Below are 19,794 nucleotides of genomic sequence, written 5' to 3'. Positions count from 1 at the left end.
ACATGCAGCTGTAGTTTACAGTAAGACGTGCCTGGAGAGATGGATCTATGTGAAATGGAAGAATTTCTGCTGTGAAAGCAAGTTGCAGTCATGTCCCAAGTTGTATCTGTAGAATCCCTTCAGCGTAAAACCTTAAAGTTGATTTCTAAATCTGCAGGGAGAGACTCTTTGATCATAACTTTTTCATTCGCTTGAGGATGGAATCACATCCAGCCTACCAAACAGTAAGTATTGCCTTTGTACTGCAAAATCTCATACACGTTGTGTTCATGTGTGAAATGAGAAGATTGTGTGTTTGTGCGTTGGTTGGGGTGAAAGTGTGTGCACTGCATACATCACTTAGAGCCACGCAATAACAACAGAATTTAAAGCATGTTTTTAATCCGGTCTTCTGTTTACTGATTTACAGCCACCATGTCGACTAGAATATGAAGATTGCTGTACATGAGGAAGATGCCCTTTTAAACTGCTAAACTGACAAATGTTAGAATAATAAAAACTGGGTTTGAAGCCGAACCCTCAGGGCAACCCCAGAGCCAATTCTCTCCCTTTGCTCTACAGCTCCCCCTGCTGGAGGAGCAGAAACCATTAGGGTACAAGTAATGGCAGTGTTTTGAGAGGCCCTTGATCTTTAACATTTACAAAAGCATCAAAAGAAGAGTGAGTGGCATTGTGGGAGGTATGAGAAGAATATTTTAGGGTATATTTTGAATTAGACCAATGTGAAGGACTGAAGTATCCTGCAGTAAGGTTGCAACTTATTCTTTCCATTATCGATTAACACTGTTATTTAAAACATGATTTAATGATCTCGTGTAATGTCTTAATCTGTTAAAATAAAGAAAATAGGCACATTATTCCATTATTATATTGACATATTTCATTTTTTATTTCATATTACAATTGTTTGTGTGTACAGCTCAAACTTTTAAAGGTAAAATGTTCCCTACAAGTGATTAAGTGGCAAATAAAAATTAATAACAACATGCCTTATGCTGTATACCATGGCCAGCATGTACACTTTGCATTGAGATTATGGTACTATACTATATTGAAAATAAGACATGAGGACATTTTAGTTCATATTGTGCATCTTACCATGGGAAGATGATGTTAACCATAAACCACTCTCCCTCCTCTTTCATCACTTCTTACTCAGTCATTCAGGGTAAAGAAGGCAATGTGGTTTTGTTGCAAACAGTGACCTTGTAGATATTCTATGAAAAAGCACTTTTCATACTTAAAGTCCAGTTTTCTGTTTTGTATCTGTAGCGGAGTCCTGTGGTGATTTATCTGACAGCTCCTCTTGTCTGGATCTCTGCTCTTTTGTCACACTTTGCTCTGAAAATCCTTGAGGATACACAGAGAAAGAGAGAGAGAGAGAGAGAGAGAGAGAGAGAGAGAGAGAGAAAGAGATTGGAAGCAGTGTTTAAATTTAGTTAAACTAAAAAGAAAAAAAAAATCTGTGCCTGTTAATGTCTTCATGAGAACACATCATAAACATGAATTAAGAGAACAAATCAAATCAGTGAGACCAGGCATATTTAGGGAGTTGTCTGGCAAAATGGAACATCTACAAAGAGGATATTTTAAAAGAGGTAAAGTAAGTACATTGATATGACAGAGTATGACAGACAATGTATATAGTACAGTAAATAACATGAGTAGAAACCTAAATGAATGTAAAGTGCCTACCATTAGAGCCGCTTTCTTTCCATTTGAGCTTGTTATCTTCAGTGTGTCTCGTCCAGGTGGAACGGAAACTGACCAGCTCAGCGGTGAGATGAGCAAGACTCCACTGCAGACCTCGGGAGCTCTCCTTCCACAGATTACTGATGAGACATAACAGAACAGTCATAAAAATAATGTTTTCCATAGTTTAACCCTTATTCAACTATTTTCTTTCTGTCTTCCTCCTTTCTTGCAAATGTCTTTAGGTCGATACATCACTTTATAAAATGTCTCTCTAATAAATAGCTAGACACGTTTGGAAGTGATCTATACTTGCTGTCTTGATGACAGATTAAAAAATTGATAACCTTTGTATCTTATCTGTACAAAACATAAAGACGGCAGCATGTGAGCTAAGCTTGGCTTAGCTAAATGTGTAGCACAGACAGAGTACTATTTTAACAGTTAGAGTTCCTGTTCTAAAGTTACCTGTGTCTGTTGCAGGGATCAGGTGGACCTGGGTTCTCCTCCACCAAAGGAATCACAATCTTTTCAGCCATGTCAGTCAACAAAGAGAACGTGGGATACACAATAAAATCAATGAAGCCTGAAAAGAAAAAAACTTTCATTTAAGTGTCATCAAATATGGGACAACTTTCAGCTGCAATGTTGTTAGACTCAAATGTTAAATGTAATTCAGAGATTCAAAAAATAAGGTGTAAGATGATGTTTATTGAAGTTCTTAGAGGTAACACAAACAGAAAAAAAACTTGCTGTGATGGAGAATTAGTTGTTGGTGTACCTACAAACTTATTTAAGAACTTTATAGGGGAACACCTGTACATCTATTGCTTTAGATTCATGACTTGTCCAAACAAAGATGTGTATGGAAACAAGATCAAATTTACAGAATAACAGCAAGAAGAGGAGTAAGAAACGTGTTTGAAAGTGTTTTGTGAGACGTACCTATTTGGGACTCGGCTACCAGCGTGCTGTTTCGATCACACAGAGGAGAGAAGGGCAGGCCGAGCTCCGCCTCTCTATCGCCCTCACAAAGATAGAAAGACAGAGAGAACATATCATAAAAGGCATCCCATGTATAAGCTGAATATAACTTCTTAAAGGTTATTGGACTGCAACACTTGCCACCTGAGGCTGTCAGATTGTTCAAAGGAAACTGTATACTGTAGGTGCTTTTGTTTTTAAAGATGCAGAAAACTCTAAAGAGCCTTTCAGAAAGAGAGGCTTCTCACATCTTATTTTCAAAGACTGTAGGTCTAAGTCAAGACCTGCTCCCTTTTATTTCTCATTGAAGTGAAAATAAAGACAGCTTACTGTAAGATGTGACTGTTGTATTTACTGGAAAATTCACTCAGTCAAAGTACAACATCATGATATGAAACTCTCAAACACTTATGGTCCTGTTTTGTGTGAAGTTGGACAAAAGCTCAAGGTTTAGTTACAGTAATTATAATATGCATGCAGCTGATAATCTTCAAATGGTCCTTAAATAGTTATTTTAGGATCCACTGACAACCCACCTGCTGTTCAGAGCAAATGCTGTTATATTAAAATAAAAAACTCCAGAATCCATTATTCATTAATAGTCAATTCCATCTATAAGCTTAGCTTTTGTTTTTTCTTGGCTTCTGTGAAGCAGAAAGCAGGACATATTGTAACAGAATGTTTTGTGTTATGTGCAGACCAGAACAAATCTGAGCCAATTTCAAGGAATAAAATGTGTTGTTCCAATGTACCTCTTTTGGTACCTCTCCTCATCATTGTTCCCTATCTCATTGTACATTTTTATTTTCTCTAACGAGACGAAAAAGGATTTAAATCTTGACATTCAAAATCCATCATATTTTCCCCCTCTGTTCTTCTGATCTGTCTGTCAAAACACATGCTCATATGGAGTGAGGACAAGTGTGTTTGTGCTGCCAGGCAGAGAGCAGGAGGAACATGGTATCAAATTATTAGCAGACGTATTATTCTTGTATTATTATTAATTATTATTATTACTATTATTATTATGATTTGTCAGATTTTGTTTCCAAGGTTAAAAATGAATTTTGAGCCCCAGTGAAACAAAATAATACACTTTTAAACTTTAGCACCCTTAATCTCCACTTGTTTTGTTGTCAATTGATTGTTTCAAAATGTTAAGAATGAAAAAAAATAGGATACATTTTTATGAGATTTGGTGGTTCTAAAAGGCAACAGCACATATTGAACAAGGACTAATGTTTTGGCTGTTGGATGAATTGGTTCTCTGTGTCTTCTAGACTTAAAGCTTTTATTAAATCTGAGTTTGTAAGATCTAGTGGTCCTTCATCTTTCAAAGTAAATGTTCAGGGCAATTTTCAAAGCAACTTTCCTCTTGTTAACAGTCTCTGCCTCATACCTGAAGTGCTATTTATGTCTTGTTCCTTTTCTCTGACGTAATAAAACTCTTTGAAGGTTTCCTGCTTTCAGACTCAATGAGTCATTTACAAATTGTAGAGCTGGTATAAGACATCCAAACCTTTTTTTTCAGTCATCATTCAAAGATAAGAACAGATCAAAACCCATCATATGAAGTAGATATGACATGAAAGAACAGCAGGAACAGAGAAGAAATAATTAACAGGCTAGTTCTCTTTACATTTACTTCAGTACACTTATAATACTCATGATCATACGTGAGAGAACTTACAAAGAACACTGACACAATAAGACAAAATTTCTGCTGTGAAAAATGATCCTCTTTTTCTTTAAAGGGGTCATATTATGCTTTTTATGGTTTTATATGCTCTTTAGTGTGTTTTCCATGTGTCCTGTGCATGTTTAGGCACATCTATGTGCAAAAATACAAAGTCCGTGGAAACGCAGCTTCTCCTACGTCCTCCTGTTAGCTGTAGCATTAGCTGCATGTAACGCTCGGTTCTAGCCCCCCTCGAATAAAATGTTGCCAGTGTGACGTCTTGTCAGTGTGAGATCACTGATCTAAGCCCATTGGCTCGTTGTGGCAAGCCCAGCAGCTCATGTTGTATGCCCGTCAACTTCTGTAGCACGCCCACGACATGCCGTAGCCTGCGGTAGCACAGTAGTGCTAAGGTGCTCATGTTTATGCTCCACTCGGAGGCAAAGTGGCTGCATTCCCAATATGGAAAAAGGGGCCTGACATTTCCGAGAACCGTGCTGAGCAACTGACCAATTACGGCAGAGCCGACAGGCCGACCAATCAGATCAGACTTGGCACGTGGGGACTCTGAACGTGGGTACTTCAGAGCCTTAGAGAGAGAGTCAGAAGCGAGCCGGTGCATGGAGCAGCAGTTCATGAAAACAGACACTTTTTTCGAACTTTAGCTATTGTGAACATACTTTAATAGGTACATAGATTAAATATATGAACCCCAAAAAGGGCATAATATGGGCTCTTTAAATGAATCAGCATAACTGTCAAGACTACATGGTCAAAATTGTGTTTACTTCCCAGACGAGCTGAAAATATTAATTTAATTTGAAAGAAAAGTCTGAGAAAATTTGAACAATGGTGATAATACATCCATTGTTTGAATTATGTTCAAGTCAACATGGTTTGGTTCTGTCTTCTGATTGGCACCACTAATTTACTCTTCCTTGTGCATCTTGCTTAGATGTCTTGAAAATACATGTACATCGGAAAATACTTAGTTGGCATGAAGTATCCTTCGGTTTTGGTTGACTGTGTACAGGGTTGTGTTCAGACTCTTCCGTTTGGTGTGGCCCTATCGAGGCCTTAACACATAAACGAAGCTACCATCAGCTGTCTTTAAGTTAGCTTGGTGTAAAGACTAGAAATGGAGATAAAAACAAAAAGAAAACAGTCCACATTGTCAGTGCAGGTCTTTTAGAGGTCCTACCTGCCTGAAGAACTCCTCCATCAGGGCTTTGGTCCAACGAGAGTGCAGAGCCCAGGGTTTGGATGGATGACTGATGTCGGCCGTGTGAAGCAGCAGAGACAGAGCTTTGGGCTTGTCAATCCTGTGGGATAAAGCACCGCTGACTTCCGGATTTTGTTGTATGATGCATCTCAGACATGTCGACAATTATCAGACTTTAGATCCGCCTGAGTGACGCTCATTTATTTTCTATTATACAGGACATTTTTAATCTGCTGTTTCTGCTCTGAACATGATTTTTATAACCTCTTCATAATGCAGCACAGCTTGAAAACATCATCACAGGCCATTAGTTTTACCGTTCTTGTTGCTGTAGGCAGGATTTCATGGCTTTGACTTGGAGGAGGTGGGAGGACATGTCTGTGGACAACACCATGTCTATGACCAGAGATCTCAGCTCCCTGTAAACCAACACACACTTCTTATGAATCATCCCCTGATGATAGGAATAAAGTCTATCGCTTAAAAAGGACATTGAGGAAGAGTCAAAGGGGTTGTAACCTCTTTAGCTTTCTTTGTGATTTTTTTCTTGTTCCCATGGTAACACTGACTGCATAAAAAAAGCCCATTACAGTATGCTGCTGTTTATCTTTGACGATATCTGCAGAGCTCGCCCATGAATAACACAGTGACGTTCTGTATCTGTGATATATGAAGTGTCAGCCTCCATGAATATATTACTGCTTGAATATTTTCTTATCAAAAATTGTTTTCTAGAGAGGACATGTATGTTTGTACTCACAAGAATTTAAAAAAGAGATAAAAAGAGAGCAGATAATAATGGCCATTCAGTTCAACAGTCAAGATGAATCACAGTTGATAATTCATTTCTAATTGTTTGAATTGTAAGTTTAGCTCTCCGACTACATCTCTGAGTGTTTGTCACTGTAGTCAGAGGAAGTACACATGACCTATCACTATTCTACTGCTGCTAAGTGAATGAGTCACTTAGCAGTGATAGTAACATGATCCTTTATGGATTCCTAAAGGAGAAATGTTATCTGAGGGGGTCAAAAGTCAGGGTCAGATAGAGGAGGAGCCATGCAGGCGGTCAGAATTCAATATGGTGGATTCAAGCTGGACAGATAATTGTCCTCATGGGGTCTTCATGACTTCATCATTCATTTTTTATAAACTGCGGCGCACATGAGAAGTCACTTTTTATTTCCACCAATGATGCTGTAGCAATATGTTTTATATTTGTATACTAGTCATATAACTGCATCTAATGGCCAGTAATTCCTTTCAGTTTCCCTACCCTTATTTTTTTTAACATCAATCTATTATTTATTTAATGTGTGTGTGTGTGTGTGTGTGTGTGTGTGTGTGTGTGTGTGTGTGTGTGTGTGTGTGTGTGTGTGTGTGTGTGTGTGTGTGTGTGTGTGTGTGTGTGTGTGTGTGTGTGTGGAACTATTTTAGTTGGGGCATTGGGCACCGTAGTTTTTTGAAAAGGAAACCCCAGAACCTGTGTTAAAGTGTTGATGCAATCTGTTAATGACATTAGAGCTCATATGGCAAACAGGAAGGAGCCAAGTTTAGCTCTGGACACATAAACAATTCATGTAAGTGTAAGTGGAATAAAGTCATTTTGTACTTTATCTTTTCACAGGATATGTTGACACATATTGAATATTGTTTGCTTTATTTAGTCACATATATCTAGCTAAATTCATAAAGTATAATAAACAAATGAATGGATTTGTTGTTGAACAAACTTTGAAAGGTTCTTGTAAAGAAAAATCTAAATCTTTTTCACTTTCAATGAGCAAATTCTCTGAATCAGAAAGTGAATGTAAAAAACGTCTTGTATTCCGTTGTGTAGTTATGTAGGAGGAGAGCACTTTGGTCTTTCTCTGAAAATGAGCTTGGTGAGTCATGTGTTCAAATTTCATTCTCGGCTTTTGGGTTCATTTGAAGATTCCTGCTAATTCTTTCATGGATTTCTATCTGTAATAATTTCATCATTGTTGCAAATTTATATCTACCCTTTGATATGATGGATATTTGTATTTGACATGGCAATAACTCCTTTATCTTGGCAATTCACTTTTTTTTTTTTAAGATAAACAGGCCTATTGTTTTCTCTCAACTCTGTTAACACAAGCGAAACCTTTATTTTAAGCATACTGTCCCTTGTTTCCGTGACAGACTTAAATGATCAATGAAAACAAAATATTCACTGAACCAGAACTAAACAGCATCTCTTTAGAAAGGTTGTCCACTCACATCATTTCCTCTCTGGTGAGGTTGATGAAGATGTTCATTTGATCGTCCTGAAGGAGGCGAAACGCTGCACTCAGGTGATGACTCTCCTGCACCGAGCGATCATTGTAGATCAGAGCAAAGTCCGACCTGACAGACAGACGGCCAGAGATACGGGGAGAGGGTGGAAGTACATGAATGAATTTAGTTGTATGTTTCTGTAGCAGACACATTTAAAATGACATTAAAAGAGAGTGCCCAGGGAATCATTTAAAGACTATGACTGTGGGTCTGTAATAATGAATTTAAAGTTCTGAACGTTTATTTTTTGAGGTAATAAAGTGAGGCAAAGAGGTAGTTCTCATTAACTTCTTTACAATAATTTCAGCAACCACTGCAGTCGCCCCCTACTGGCAATTACATATAAAGCAGGTTTAATCAACTTCTGCTTTTTAAAAGGCTACATCCACTTGTTGTTTATAGTCCAAAGTATTAACTTAAACACTAATACTTGCTGTTAAATGATAATAGTGAGTTTACTTCAGATGACTTGAGTACACTTTTTTCCTTTCAAATCACCCCGACAGTCATATGAAGAGTGTAGAGTCACTCAATACTGAACTGTTTATGAAATATGGGAAACCAAATTCTATCCAAAAATCAAGTACACATCATCAAAACCTACATAAAAGCCCTAAAATAAGTCATTTAATACTTCAGTGAAACAGACCTTTTCCCCTTTTTAATTGACACACCAAAAATACAACCAATCGAGGAGCTATAACGTCTCTGGCTGTGATCCTGTTTCTCTGTGTATCCCTGGTTCCTTTGTGTCTCCTCCCCCTCTGTCTGTCTGTGTGTGTGTGTGTGTGTGTGTGTGTGTGTGTGTGTGTGTGTGTGTGTGTGTGTGTGTGTGTGTGTGTGTGTGTGTGTGTCTCTGGAGGGTGTGGCTTCAATCAAACACCTGGTGACTACTCACACCTGCAACTCATCTTCTCATCTGCCTCAGGCCAAGACCCTGGTTTCAACTATACTCATGGCCAGATTATTGAGTCTACTGAAGTGGTAGCTATGATCGGCTGCTCTTAACATTTGTTAGTGTTATTCCAGTAAGTCCTAACAGATTTTTTTCTCTTGTCCAGATTTTCACCGGTGTCATCTCCTCCAGCCTGCTTCATCGTCAGACAATTCAACCAATTACCTGCCTGCCTACGGAACCAGATAAACTCCATAAGTCTCCTCCACGCAGTCACTACCAGCCAGTCAGCCAGCCATCCACCTATACCAAGCCCTGCAATAAAACCTCAAACCCTTCAATTTCGCTGCTGTGTCTGCTTTTGGGTCTAAATACAAACCATAATAGGAGCCCTAACATTGTTCAACATGAAGCTGTATGTTTTGTCGCAATTTTAGGGAAGATTGGGTTTTAAAGTAAAAGGTGGCCGGCAGTGGAGACGTGATTCACTTGCAAGGGTGGGTTGAGAGGTTTGGATTTTTAAAATACTTTTCTAACATGAAAACCTGTCATCATCCCGGGGATCACTTACAACCTGCATTCATTTCAGAGGACAAGGCTCACGGCTCTTTAAAAGGAAAGACCGTTTTTCAGACGGTATTTCAAGATTGATGAGTTTTGACACTCAGAGATATATTTTGGGTGGAGTATGACTTTCAACAAATGGTGTTTATTTTCTGTAACCAAGACATGTTCTCTTATTGTGGACAAGTATTCTTCCCAAAATAAAAGCATGGCCAGGATGATGGGTGCCAGGAGACTGCGTTCTTCGGCCCTCCTGTGTGGAAAATCATCGTCTAAAAATACTGTGTTCCCTCCATGAAGACGTGTTTTCTTTAGAGTGCTCTGTCTCTCTCCCACTGTCTCCTAAAAACTGCACAAAGGCCTTTAAGAGACACTGCTTTTCTATTTCAATATGCCCTGATCTCTCCTGCTATTTCACGATTTCACAACAGGATGCTGTGTAATTTTAGATGACGCTATACGAGTGTGGGTTTATAAAATGTGTTTCAGAAAAGGAGCTTACTTTGTGTGGATGTGAAAGTTGTTGGTGGTTCCTGTATGCTCATAGTCATGGATGGCTGCAGCGAATAATGATGCCATCACCTCCAGCTCAGTCAGCCAGTGCTTGATGGACACAAGAGATAAAGAAACCCATGTAAAACATACAGTCAGTGCAGCATATTGAGTAGCAGCTTTAGGGTGAGACACAAATATAAAATAGCATTATCTTAAAATGTATGTTAAAAGCTATTAACAGAAAGTTTCTGCTGCCATCTGCTCTGTGTGGTTAGCGATGTAAATGCTAATGTTGCTTAGAATGACAATTTAATATGAAAACATTTAACAAGCAGGTGAAATGTTGACTGTGGATGCTAAATTAGGTTTAAACCTTAGTGTGTTAACATTTGTCTATTAGCAAAATTCACAAAGTAGCAGAAGCTGATAGTAAGATAATTAATTACTTCAGGGCATTATCGGATTCCTAAGTTTGATCATCAACAATCAATGCAATGTTTGTTTCAGTCAGTATTACAGATGTAAATAAGTGTGTCAGTAGTTTGTTCTACAGTGTGTATAAATCTGAAGATGAAAATAGACTTTAAATGAGGGAGTCTGAGTAATCTTAAAGTCACAGTGGGCAGCTGTTTTTTAGAAATGTCTTAGCTTCTCTTTTTTAAACGGACTCAACATTTGCTTCCTGATTTGAAAGATAGATATGTATTGAACAGGAACACATGTCACTAACAATGTCAGGAAGTCAGACTTGTGGTTGGGTTGTGCTTGAACAGAAAGAGCCACAAACAGATCTTGTCATTTGAAAGAGTTCATGGTTACTTGAAATGGCCTCAATAGGAACAGGGTAAAAGTTAATCTATCAGAGAGAAGGAGAGACACATTACCAGATAAATATGGGAATAACAGCGTCCTGCTTTGAACAGTCTCTCCAAGAAGACATTCAAATAGTTGCCCTTGTTGCTCAAATTAAAAGTGACAGAAATAATCAAGTTCACACATTCAATAATAAGGAAAGGGCTGGGGAAAGAAGTCCAGAAAAGTGTTCATGTTCTCAACTCTTCAAAGCAGGCCAATCAATGTGCAAAGTGGATGAGAGTGTCAGACCATCAATTTCAGAAAACATCGGTGGATGAAACATCACCAATCAGCAATTGATATGTGTAGTGGAGGCGGGGTTTTTTTTGTTCAGTTTTCTCATGGCATTTGTTTGAGACAGACATAATACATAAAAACAGCTTTTCGTTTTAAAAACCAAGATGGAGTTCTTGACCCAAAATAATGAGTATAAGTGATTCCACTGTACCACAAGTCCTGAGCGCAGCAGCAGGCAGTGCAGTGTCTGAGTCACATCAGCAGCATGAATATGGCTGTGGTACGGGTTGTTGTGTTTGCAGTATCCTCTCTCCAGAGCACATAGGAACTCTGTCAAGCATGAGATGGGGATCTGAAAAGTGCAGCATATAATCAACGAAGGTTTATTTGAAAATCCAAGGTGCACAACCTATTTGAAAAAGAGAAGTACAAACAGCCAGAGCGTTGTTATAAATGTGGTTAAGATTGAAAACATGAATCATCATATCTGCAATTACAATACATAGTCCAACAAACATGAACTCTAAAAAGGCAGAAATCATAGTTTTACTGTAAGAATGTTACACACAGCCCTGAACCTCTTTCATCTCTACATCCACATAACATATGGAAAGTGATTATTGTATATTATGTAATAATTTCAGAGGCAAAGACCTTGAAACGGCTGTTGAGCCCGTATCTGGTGATCAGCTCGAAGAACAGAGTTTGTAGTGCGTGATCCGAGCTGGCTGCGTTCAAAGCAAAAACATCAAAACTCCAACGATCAACATCCTGAGGAGAAGGAAGAGTAACAGTGTGATCCATGCATACTTTAGGTGTGTGCCGCCCCTACTCTGATGTGCGATTTATAGCCCAAACATACGACGCACAGTAAAATTTAAGAGTTGTGTGGTCTTACCCTGAGGCAGTTTACGACCAGTGCAGGTTGGTCTGGCATGGCGGCTGTGTAGGCCCTCTTGAACATCCTGGAATAATGCATTGTTTATGTTGAGTTCAGTTAAAGTTCAGATGTTGACACTGTGCAGCCAGCTGGTCTCAGGAGCTGTTTATATAAATCCTCCAAAGTCCCTGTCCCCTTTGGAAGGATGTTTTAAAGAGAGAAGGAGGCTAATGTTTCATGTTTCAGTCCAGCTGTCTCTGTTTTCTGCGTCTTAGATTGTAATAACACTGAATTATCTTATGTTGGAGTTATAGTACAGAGATGTTAATCAGTTGTTAACGATGGGAAATTTACATTATGAAATGTTTTTTCCATATTTTATTGATTTAAAGCCTCATAACTCCTGAAATAAAGATTCAATAAATATTAGATAATTTACCTCTCCACAAATATCCCAGCCTGCACAGCGTGCACAATGCTGCGAAACTTTGGTTTCTCGTCTGAACGCCGCACAGGTCGTCTCACCCTCTGTGTAAAGGTGGAAGCCAGCCAATCAGTGACCTCTGAAGGCACCCCATCCGACTGCAGCTGCTGAAGGTCATCCTCAGTCTCCAAACACTGCCTGAGAGTGACAACACACACTAAGATTGTTTGACAGGCAATATAAAAACACACAGTGTCCCGGCCAGGGGCTTGGTGATGTTGGTTTCCAGGGTTTGAGTCCGGCTCATGTTTTTATCCAATGTCCTATCCCTGTGTCAAAGGCAACATTGACGCTGGATGTGAAAATGATCACTGCATTAGTTGGGTGTGAACTTCCAAGGTCATATCTTTAAAAAAGCTCACATCAAAGGCGCGTTACTCGACCACCAACAAAAGATCTGAACTCCTGACGACATCTGCACTGCCAGAATATAAAGTCTGATAGTGTCAAGCAAAAGTATTTTTATACTGAGAGAGTTCTAAGATTCTCCTCAAATAACAAAGATGGAAACTAAGACTAAGAAAATTGTCCAACAATATTGAAAATGTCCTTATTTTATGGCAAAAATCCTGTCAGGTTACAATAATTACAGATATAACCTCGTTATGAGCACATTAGTAAAATAGCACAACAAGCAAAGTGTTTTCTTAAAATTCCTTAAATAAATTCATTTTAGCACAAAGACCCAATGACTGGGTTGATTAATGGCTCTTAACTGTTTGGTTGAACCTTTTTCTGGATGTGGTTGCCCTATGTGCTGTTACCAGTAATAGCTGTACCCCACTGTCAGCCCAAAGTGAACCGAGTAAAGTTCCAGCACAACATGACCTGCAAAGAACTAAGATGGATTGAATTGAAATGTAACCCTTTCTGCAAAACAAAACAAAATATATTACAGGAGTTATTTTTTTGTTTAATTTTTCTTAATTTTAAAGAGTTACACAATTCACTGTTTTTAAAAAATGGTATACGAGTCAGTATTAAGCAGAAAATGTAAAAAAAAAATTGGAGCTTTGGTCGTCTTCTCATTCTGTTTTTTTTCTCCTACCTTGTTCCATCAAGGTATATTCCCTCCAGTAACGACGCAGTGAAATCCAGATTCTTTTTGATTTCTTCAAAGTCGACATCTCTCTCCTCCAGAAGCTTCAGCATGCTCCTCAGTCTGGAAGGAAACACAACCGTTTGTTTGGATGTGATCACAACACAATAAAATGGCCTTTTTGAAAGTACTAAAACTACTGTTTCACATCTCAAAAGAGAGGAAAGAACAGCTGGGTGAGAATGGTTGGAGGTAACATGAAGGAGTGCACTTGATAATGTTAGGGGTGAGTGGAAAGAGGTCATAGAGCGGCTTCAAAAGCAGGTTTAGAAATCCTCGGGAAAGGAAAGAGTTCATTTGGAAGTGATTTACGCTGCCCAAAGAAAGCCAGTGGCAAAAAGGGCATCATTAGTGCCAAATTTTCCACGAGAGGAAAACTTCCCATGCTTTAGCTCTTATGTAACCTGCATTTTGTCAAAGTGAGCTCCATGATGTTTTTCAGTGTTGGCTGCTTTCTGATCTTGTCTCATGTTTTATTATGAAACTTTTAATCATATTACTATAGGGAACAGGCAGGAATGTATTCATCTCCTGCAGAGTAATAAAAAGCACATGTCACCTCCCGTGTAACCACCTGCTGTGTGTTAATGTAATCTCATCTCTGTAATAAATCCAACAGCTTTCATAGCATCATAAAACAACACACAACTGGAATCTATCTGCTCTGATGTGATTTGATTTTCTCTGAGGAAATTTGCGAAGAGATTTATTTGATTTGTACGTGCCACAGATCATTTCTCTAAAGCATTTCGCTGGAACTGAACGTATGTTGACTGATTGTGTTCAATCACAGGCTGCTCTGTGGAGCCAGCTCCTGGGGAGGAGTTGCTCACAGCTTTTCAAGTGTTTATCACACAGGCAGGGCCTTTCAAAAGCTGTCGAGTCATAAAAATAGCATCTGAATGCCATTGCTCACTTTTAATCTCAGCTAATCTTCCATGATAACGCTGTCTTTTTTGTTTCAACTGTTTGCAGTAGCTTCTGACACAACGTTTTATAGGTAATTTGTCATAAAGTGCACTCTGTGTATGAGAGAAATGGCAGAAGACTTTTTGAGTCAACCTACAGCATGGCGTCAGCCTTCAGAGATGCATGTCATTCCAAAGAAGTTTGAACGATATCAGCTTTGTCAGCACTTTATTTTTTACAAAATGTTTAAACTTCTTTGTACATTTCATTGCAAAACTGAGAAATGTAAATCAGATCATACTTCATATTTCTATTAAAGTGTTGATAATTGTAGTTTGATATTGATATCAGGGGTTCAAGAAATGTTCAAACTTTTGAGAAAAATAACCTCAAAAGTTAAGTACTCTGAAACTTAGTGACACGTAACGAAAGAACCACTAACCACATGACCCATCACCTCTGCAGCTTTTCCTTTCGCAGAAAAGGCTCACATGAGATGAGTGGTCAGAGGGGAAAGAGTTTGCTCTTATGATGCCAAGTTTAGTCAGAATAAATCTAGATTAAAAGTGAAGTCTTGAAAATCTGCTGACAATCAAAATAAAAGGAAACAATCTTTTTTAAAAACATTTTCTAAGGTTCTTTTGATTGTTTACACTGCAGGGATCAGGGTCTGCAGATATAAAAGGAGTCACAAAGCCACTTCAGGCTACTCTATAATCCCTCATCACTGTACTGCAAGCTGCATTTTTGACTTTTCAGTGCTGCAAAAGAAGGAAACACCTACTGTACAACAAAATATGAACCAGACAACTTTCCTGCTCTAAACAGTGATAAATCATGTTACAATGTAGGCTCTCACATGTTTATATATGTTATCCAGCCTTGTGTATGCAGACACAGAAAGGCCAAACATGTATATAACTAGCTCTGATATAATCTGTACTCATCATTACCCCTGTCTTACCTAGAGATGGGGATCTGCAGTCGTTTCTTACGGATTCTCACAAGTTCAGCCATTCCACACTCAAGCCGTGCCCTGATGGACCCCAGAGTTCAAAAAAACAAACAATAACAGGATGAAAAAAAATATAACAGGGAAGTTGTTAGCAGAAAAGTCTCCAAACCACCAACGCAAACTTTGTGTGTGCCCTGAGACAGACTTGTGTTTCAGCAGCTCTCCCACCCACTTCTGGGGGGACCTACTCCACTTCACTGTGATTGGCTGGGCAGGCCCAAACTGTGTCAGTGTGTGTGTTTGATTGAGTAAGTGTTTGTGTATATGTGTACAGACTTTGTGTGAAGTGTGAGAGAGTTGACCTCACTCGCTGATGAAGTGTTGACTGCGAGGCTTTCAGGTTGTGTGTGTATGTGTGTGTGTGTGTGTGTGTGTGTGTGTGTGTGTGTGTGTGTGTGTGTGTGTGTGTGTGTGTGTGTGTGTGTGTGTGTGTGTGTGTGTGTGTGTGTGTGTTAGTATACTCTAAATCCCAAATGAGAATTTCCACCACAGCCGCAAATTAGGGAACTACACAAAGGGTCTCTGACTGAAACCCACCAATGTCACCCCCAACTAAAACACATAAACAAAGCCTGTCCTCGAAAGCCACCCACAAAATCATGATAGGTTCACTGCTGCTCTGAATAAAGAAAATAAGTTACAAATCCAAGAATGGACACTGTTCCCTTCTATATATATTTTCATTTTTTATTTATTATATTTTAACTTTTCTGCTTAATCTTAAGAAGACTGCCATGCAATACATCTAACATGCTTTTGTCATGACATTTAAAACATTTTTTATGACAATATGTACGGGGCTTTTTTGATAAATTTACTTGAATTTTAAATCTTTTACTCGCTTTATAATTGTAAATCTGTGCCTTTATTATGTTGCATTACTCTGTAGAACACTTGTGTATGAAATGTGCTATATAAATAAAGCTGCCTTGCCTTACCTATGCAAAACTAACAAAAAAAACTTGTCAAAGCCTTCTGTTGGCATTTTTCGAGACAAAAGAACTAGACAGAGCTTCAATTATCATTGTGTAGGTTTAAATTAAAAAAATAGAAATATCAGTAAATGTCAGCTGAATTTTTTCTGAGCAGTAAAGAGAGTGAAGTTCATTAACTTTAAGAATCAGATAAGACATGCAAGGCATCCCTTGCAAGATGTTCTTGTGTTTCAAATACATGGGCCAGACGTGGCCATCGAACAGGCCGGGGGGGTCTGGCTTTACTAGGCAATACTTTTCTGATTTTACTTGTACAGTTTTGTGAGAGCATGGCAATAGTGTGGCTTGGGAAAACCCCTGCCATGTCCGCCTCCCTCCTCGCCTGTCCTGCTCTGCCTGCCGGGTCAGACTGACTCTCTCGCTCCCATGCTCTTTGACATGGCACCACGTATTGCAGAAATGAAGAGAAGTAACTTTTTTACGACTGATGACTCTCTGTCTCCCACTGTCTCTTTGAGCTGTGTTTATAATGAAGCCAATGCCTAGAAATGCCACACTCTCACTCACAATGCCACACATTTAATTCAAAAGGCTAATTAATCACTAAAGACGGTATGAATCCAGTGTCAAACATGGTTTCCCTTTATTAAGTTTCCCTCTGTCATCCTCACATTTTGTTTTTGAGGATGACGGACCAAGCTACACCCTCTGATATCTCTGTCCACTCAGAGGCCTGAACTAATTGTTACCCTCAATCCCCACACTTAGATAAAAGAGATAAAACCGCCTGCGGGCCATAAATCACTTGTTAATGTCATGTGTCTCTGCATGGGAACTAGATGTCCAAGAGCCTTAGGGTTCTGAGGGGCATGGAAAGTGGTCTTTTTTTTTTACAACAGGGCCGTCCAGTTTTACTCCAATCTAAGAATTTGTGACTGTGAACAATGGTGAAAGGTTCAAAGGTTTATGGTTTCAAGTTTCTTTAGGATGAAACACACCCTCAATAAACCAACAGAAAAATGTCCTGAAAACTGGAGACAGCGTGTTGTGTGGATCATACAGGATAACTAGGAAATTGTTGAATCTCTTGAGACAGTTATGTCAGTCCGCTGGTTTGTTGGCAGAGACTCAAAGGTCTTAACGGCTACATGATGAACTTCCATGAAATTCTGTACCGACGTTCAAGTTCCCCCGAGAAATAATCTGACCGACTTTGATGATCTACTGACTTTTATTTTTCTCTTAACTGACTTTTACATTTCTACTCAACCATTAGATGGAATTTCCTTGACATGTGTAAATAATCCTTTATCCAGCTACGTCAGCGGGGAATTTCCCAATTTAGTTTATAATGAATAAACTTCAATTCTAATGTCCTACAGCCTCATTTGTACTTTGTGTTTTGGTAAGCTAATGTCAGCAAGACAAGGTTTTCCACATTTTACATGCTAGCTTCCTATTTTAAGCAAATTAAAATACTTGCAGTAACAGTTTTACAGAGCAGACTTTTGTTTTTGTTCTTTGTTTAAAGGATAAAAAACAGAAAAAGCTACACCCACACACTTTGACTGTATCAGCAGGTACAAATAGTAATGTATCCAGTATTTTGAGGGGAAACAAAAATCCTTCAGGATAAGAACAAGATGCTAAGGCAAACAATTCTTGTAAGATGTTAGCATCAACATGGTCACGCTAACATGCTAATATTGTGCAAAATGTTTTTATTAGCATGTAAGAATGGTCTTTTGAATAAAGCCAGTATGTTAGCCTATAGCTAAGAAAGACTATGCACAAACAGTCTGACAGAGCTGGTAGCAGGAATGCAACACTGCAAGCAGTAAGCCTATATAAAACTTGGTATTTGGATAAGGACGCACATTTTAAGGGGCTATTGACACAAAAGACATCATCATTATAACTGAATTTGTCCAAATATTACTTATAACGCCACAAATGTCTGCATAAAGTACACCTCAGTAAACAACACACCATTCACAGCCCAATCAAATGTAACATTTCTGCAACTTCACGACACAAAACCAGAGTGTTACTGAAAACTGTCCAAGCAGCTGATTCACAGACATTGTGATGTGTGTGTTTTTATGTTTTAAGTAATTTACTGCAAGGAGTGTAGTGCAAGAAAAACAAACAGAGATAGGCAGTCTTTCTTACCTCTCAAGTGTGGTCCTCCTTGCCATAGGGCTGAGATGTCTATCAGCTGCTCTGTGAATCCTGCAGGTTGGTGTCATGACCTCTGAACACTGCTGAACACCATGTATGTGACTGTGAACCTCACTGATAGAGCATCTGTGGGTTACTATAAATCCAGCATGTGTGAATTGTCCTCTGTTTGAATTGGTTGTATACAGACTTCTATGTAAATCTGCTCTGTATGTACACTCTATGATACATGTACTCCTTTCCTGAGTGTGTGTATACTGTAATTTTCAGTTTGTTTGTGTGTATGGTGGTGTGTGTGTAATCCCCGGTGTCAGCAGGAGAGGTTGTGTCACCAACACAATCAGCAGAGAGTCTTTATATCAGCACCAGAGTTTCCACCATTAACTGTCCTCAGTGTCTCGGGACAGGAAAATCTGTGGAGCTGCAGGGGGAAACTTCATCTGCATGTAAAACCTTAAAATACACAATGATCTCAAACTCTATTATAACAACACTACAGACAGAAGTACAACTTATAAAACTATTGACAAACGAGTAGAACAGTAACAATGTATAAACATTACAATATGTTCAGGGTTGTTTTTAAAGTGAATAATAATATTTTTAAGTAGCTGAAAGCACCTTACATTAAAAAGTAATATTATTGAAAATAAAATGTATTTTATGTACAAGTGATTAACAATTAATAAGACATTGTTACTGTGTTGTTTTAGACGAGGCTTTCCCAACCTTGGGCTCCCAAACCCATGTGGGGTTGCATGGAATTCAAATTGGGTCACCTGAAACTTCTATTTATTGATCAATTAAAATCTATATTGTATATTAAAAGATATTGAACACAGGCTACTGAGGGCCATTGCCAATGACAAAACAAGAAACTTGCATCCATTGTGCAGAAATGTCATCTCAGCCTTTCTTCATCTGTTCACAATAATATACAAAAAAGCCTTAAGTGTGGTCTAAAATGAATGTCTACTTGCAACATACTAGAAAAACTATCACATGATTGAAAACAAATTAATTTAAGTAAAAAAGCTCTATGTGTTTTGGAAATCTGGGGTGTCCAGAGTATCGTGAGGTCATCGTGGGGTCACAGGCCCAAAAGGTCAGAAAACAGTGTTTTAGACGGTTAAATATTTGCAAACACATAATTTGAAAATGTTGATAACATTGATATGAATTTTTTTTAAGCATTGATAAGCAGCACAATGCCATCATGTGATACTGTATGTGTTTATTATAATGCGTTGTCACATTGTTGTAGTCACAGTATTTGACCCTCTGCTATCACATATTTATCATACAACAACATTATTTATCTACATATCTGTTTATACAGCAGCCTTCACTTGATGTTGGAGTCAAGGA

The 19,794-nt window shown here is 38.5% G+C and overlaps 1 protein-coding gene across 1 annotated transcript; it reads right to left on the bottom strand.

Annotated features, from left to right (window-relative positions):
• Window positions 1-360: 360 nt before the first annotated feature.
• LOC109986188 (dual specificity calcium/calmodulin-dependent 3',5'-cyclic nucleotide phosphodiesterase 1B) lies at window positions 361-17,003 on the bottom strand. The gene is made up of 14 exons (XM_020636715.3): window positions 15,260-17,003; window positions 13,336-13,449; window positions 12,243-12,425; window positions 11,822-11,888; window positions 11,578-11,694; window positions 11,135-11,275; window positions 9,839-9,939; window positions 7,821-7,946; window positions 5,894-5,995; window positions 5,556-5,676; window positions 2,638-2,719; window positions 2,161-2,278; window positions 1,696-1,832; window positions 361-1,350 (listed from the first exon to the last, which is right to left on the bottom strand). The coding sequence occupies exons 1-14, from the start codon at window positions 15,310-15,312 to the stop codon at window positions 1,241-1,243; spliced, it is 1,572 nt and encodes a 523-aa protein (XP_020492371.2). The 5' UTR covers window positions 15,313-17,003; the 3' UTR covers window positions 361-1,240.
• Between the last annotated feature and the right edge of the window lie 2,791 nt (window positions 17,004-19,794).

This window comes from Labrus bergylta, chromosome 5 (assembly GCF_963930695.1).
Source record: "Labrus bergylta chromosome 5, fLabBer1.1, whole genome shotgun sequence".
Taxonomy (NCBI): Eukaryota; Metazoa; Chordata; class Actinopteri; order Labriformes; family Labridae; genus Labrus; species Labrus bergylta.
This window is presented reverse-complemented; position numbering and strand designations above follow the sequence as displayed.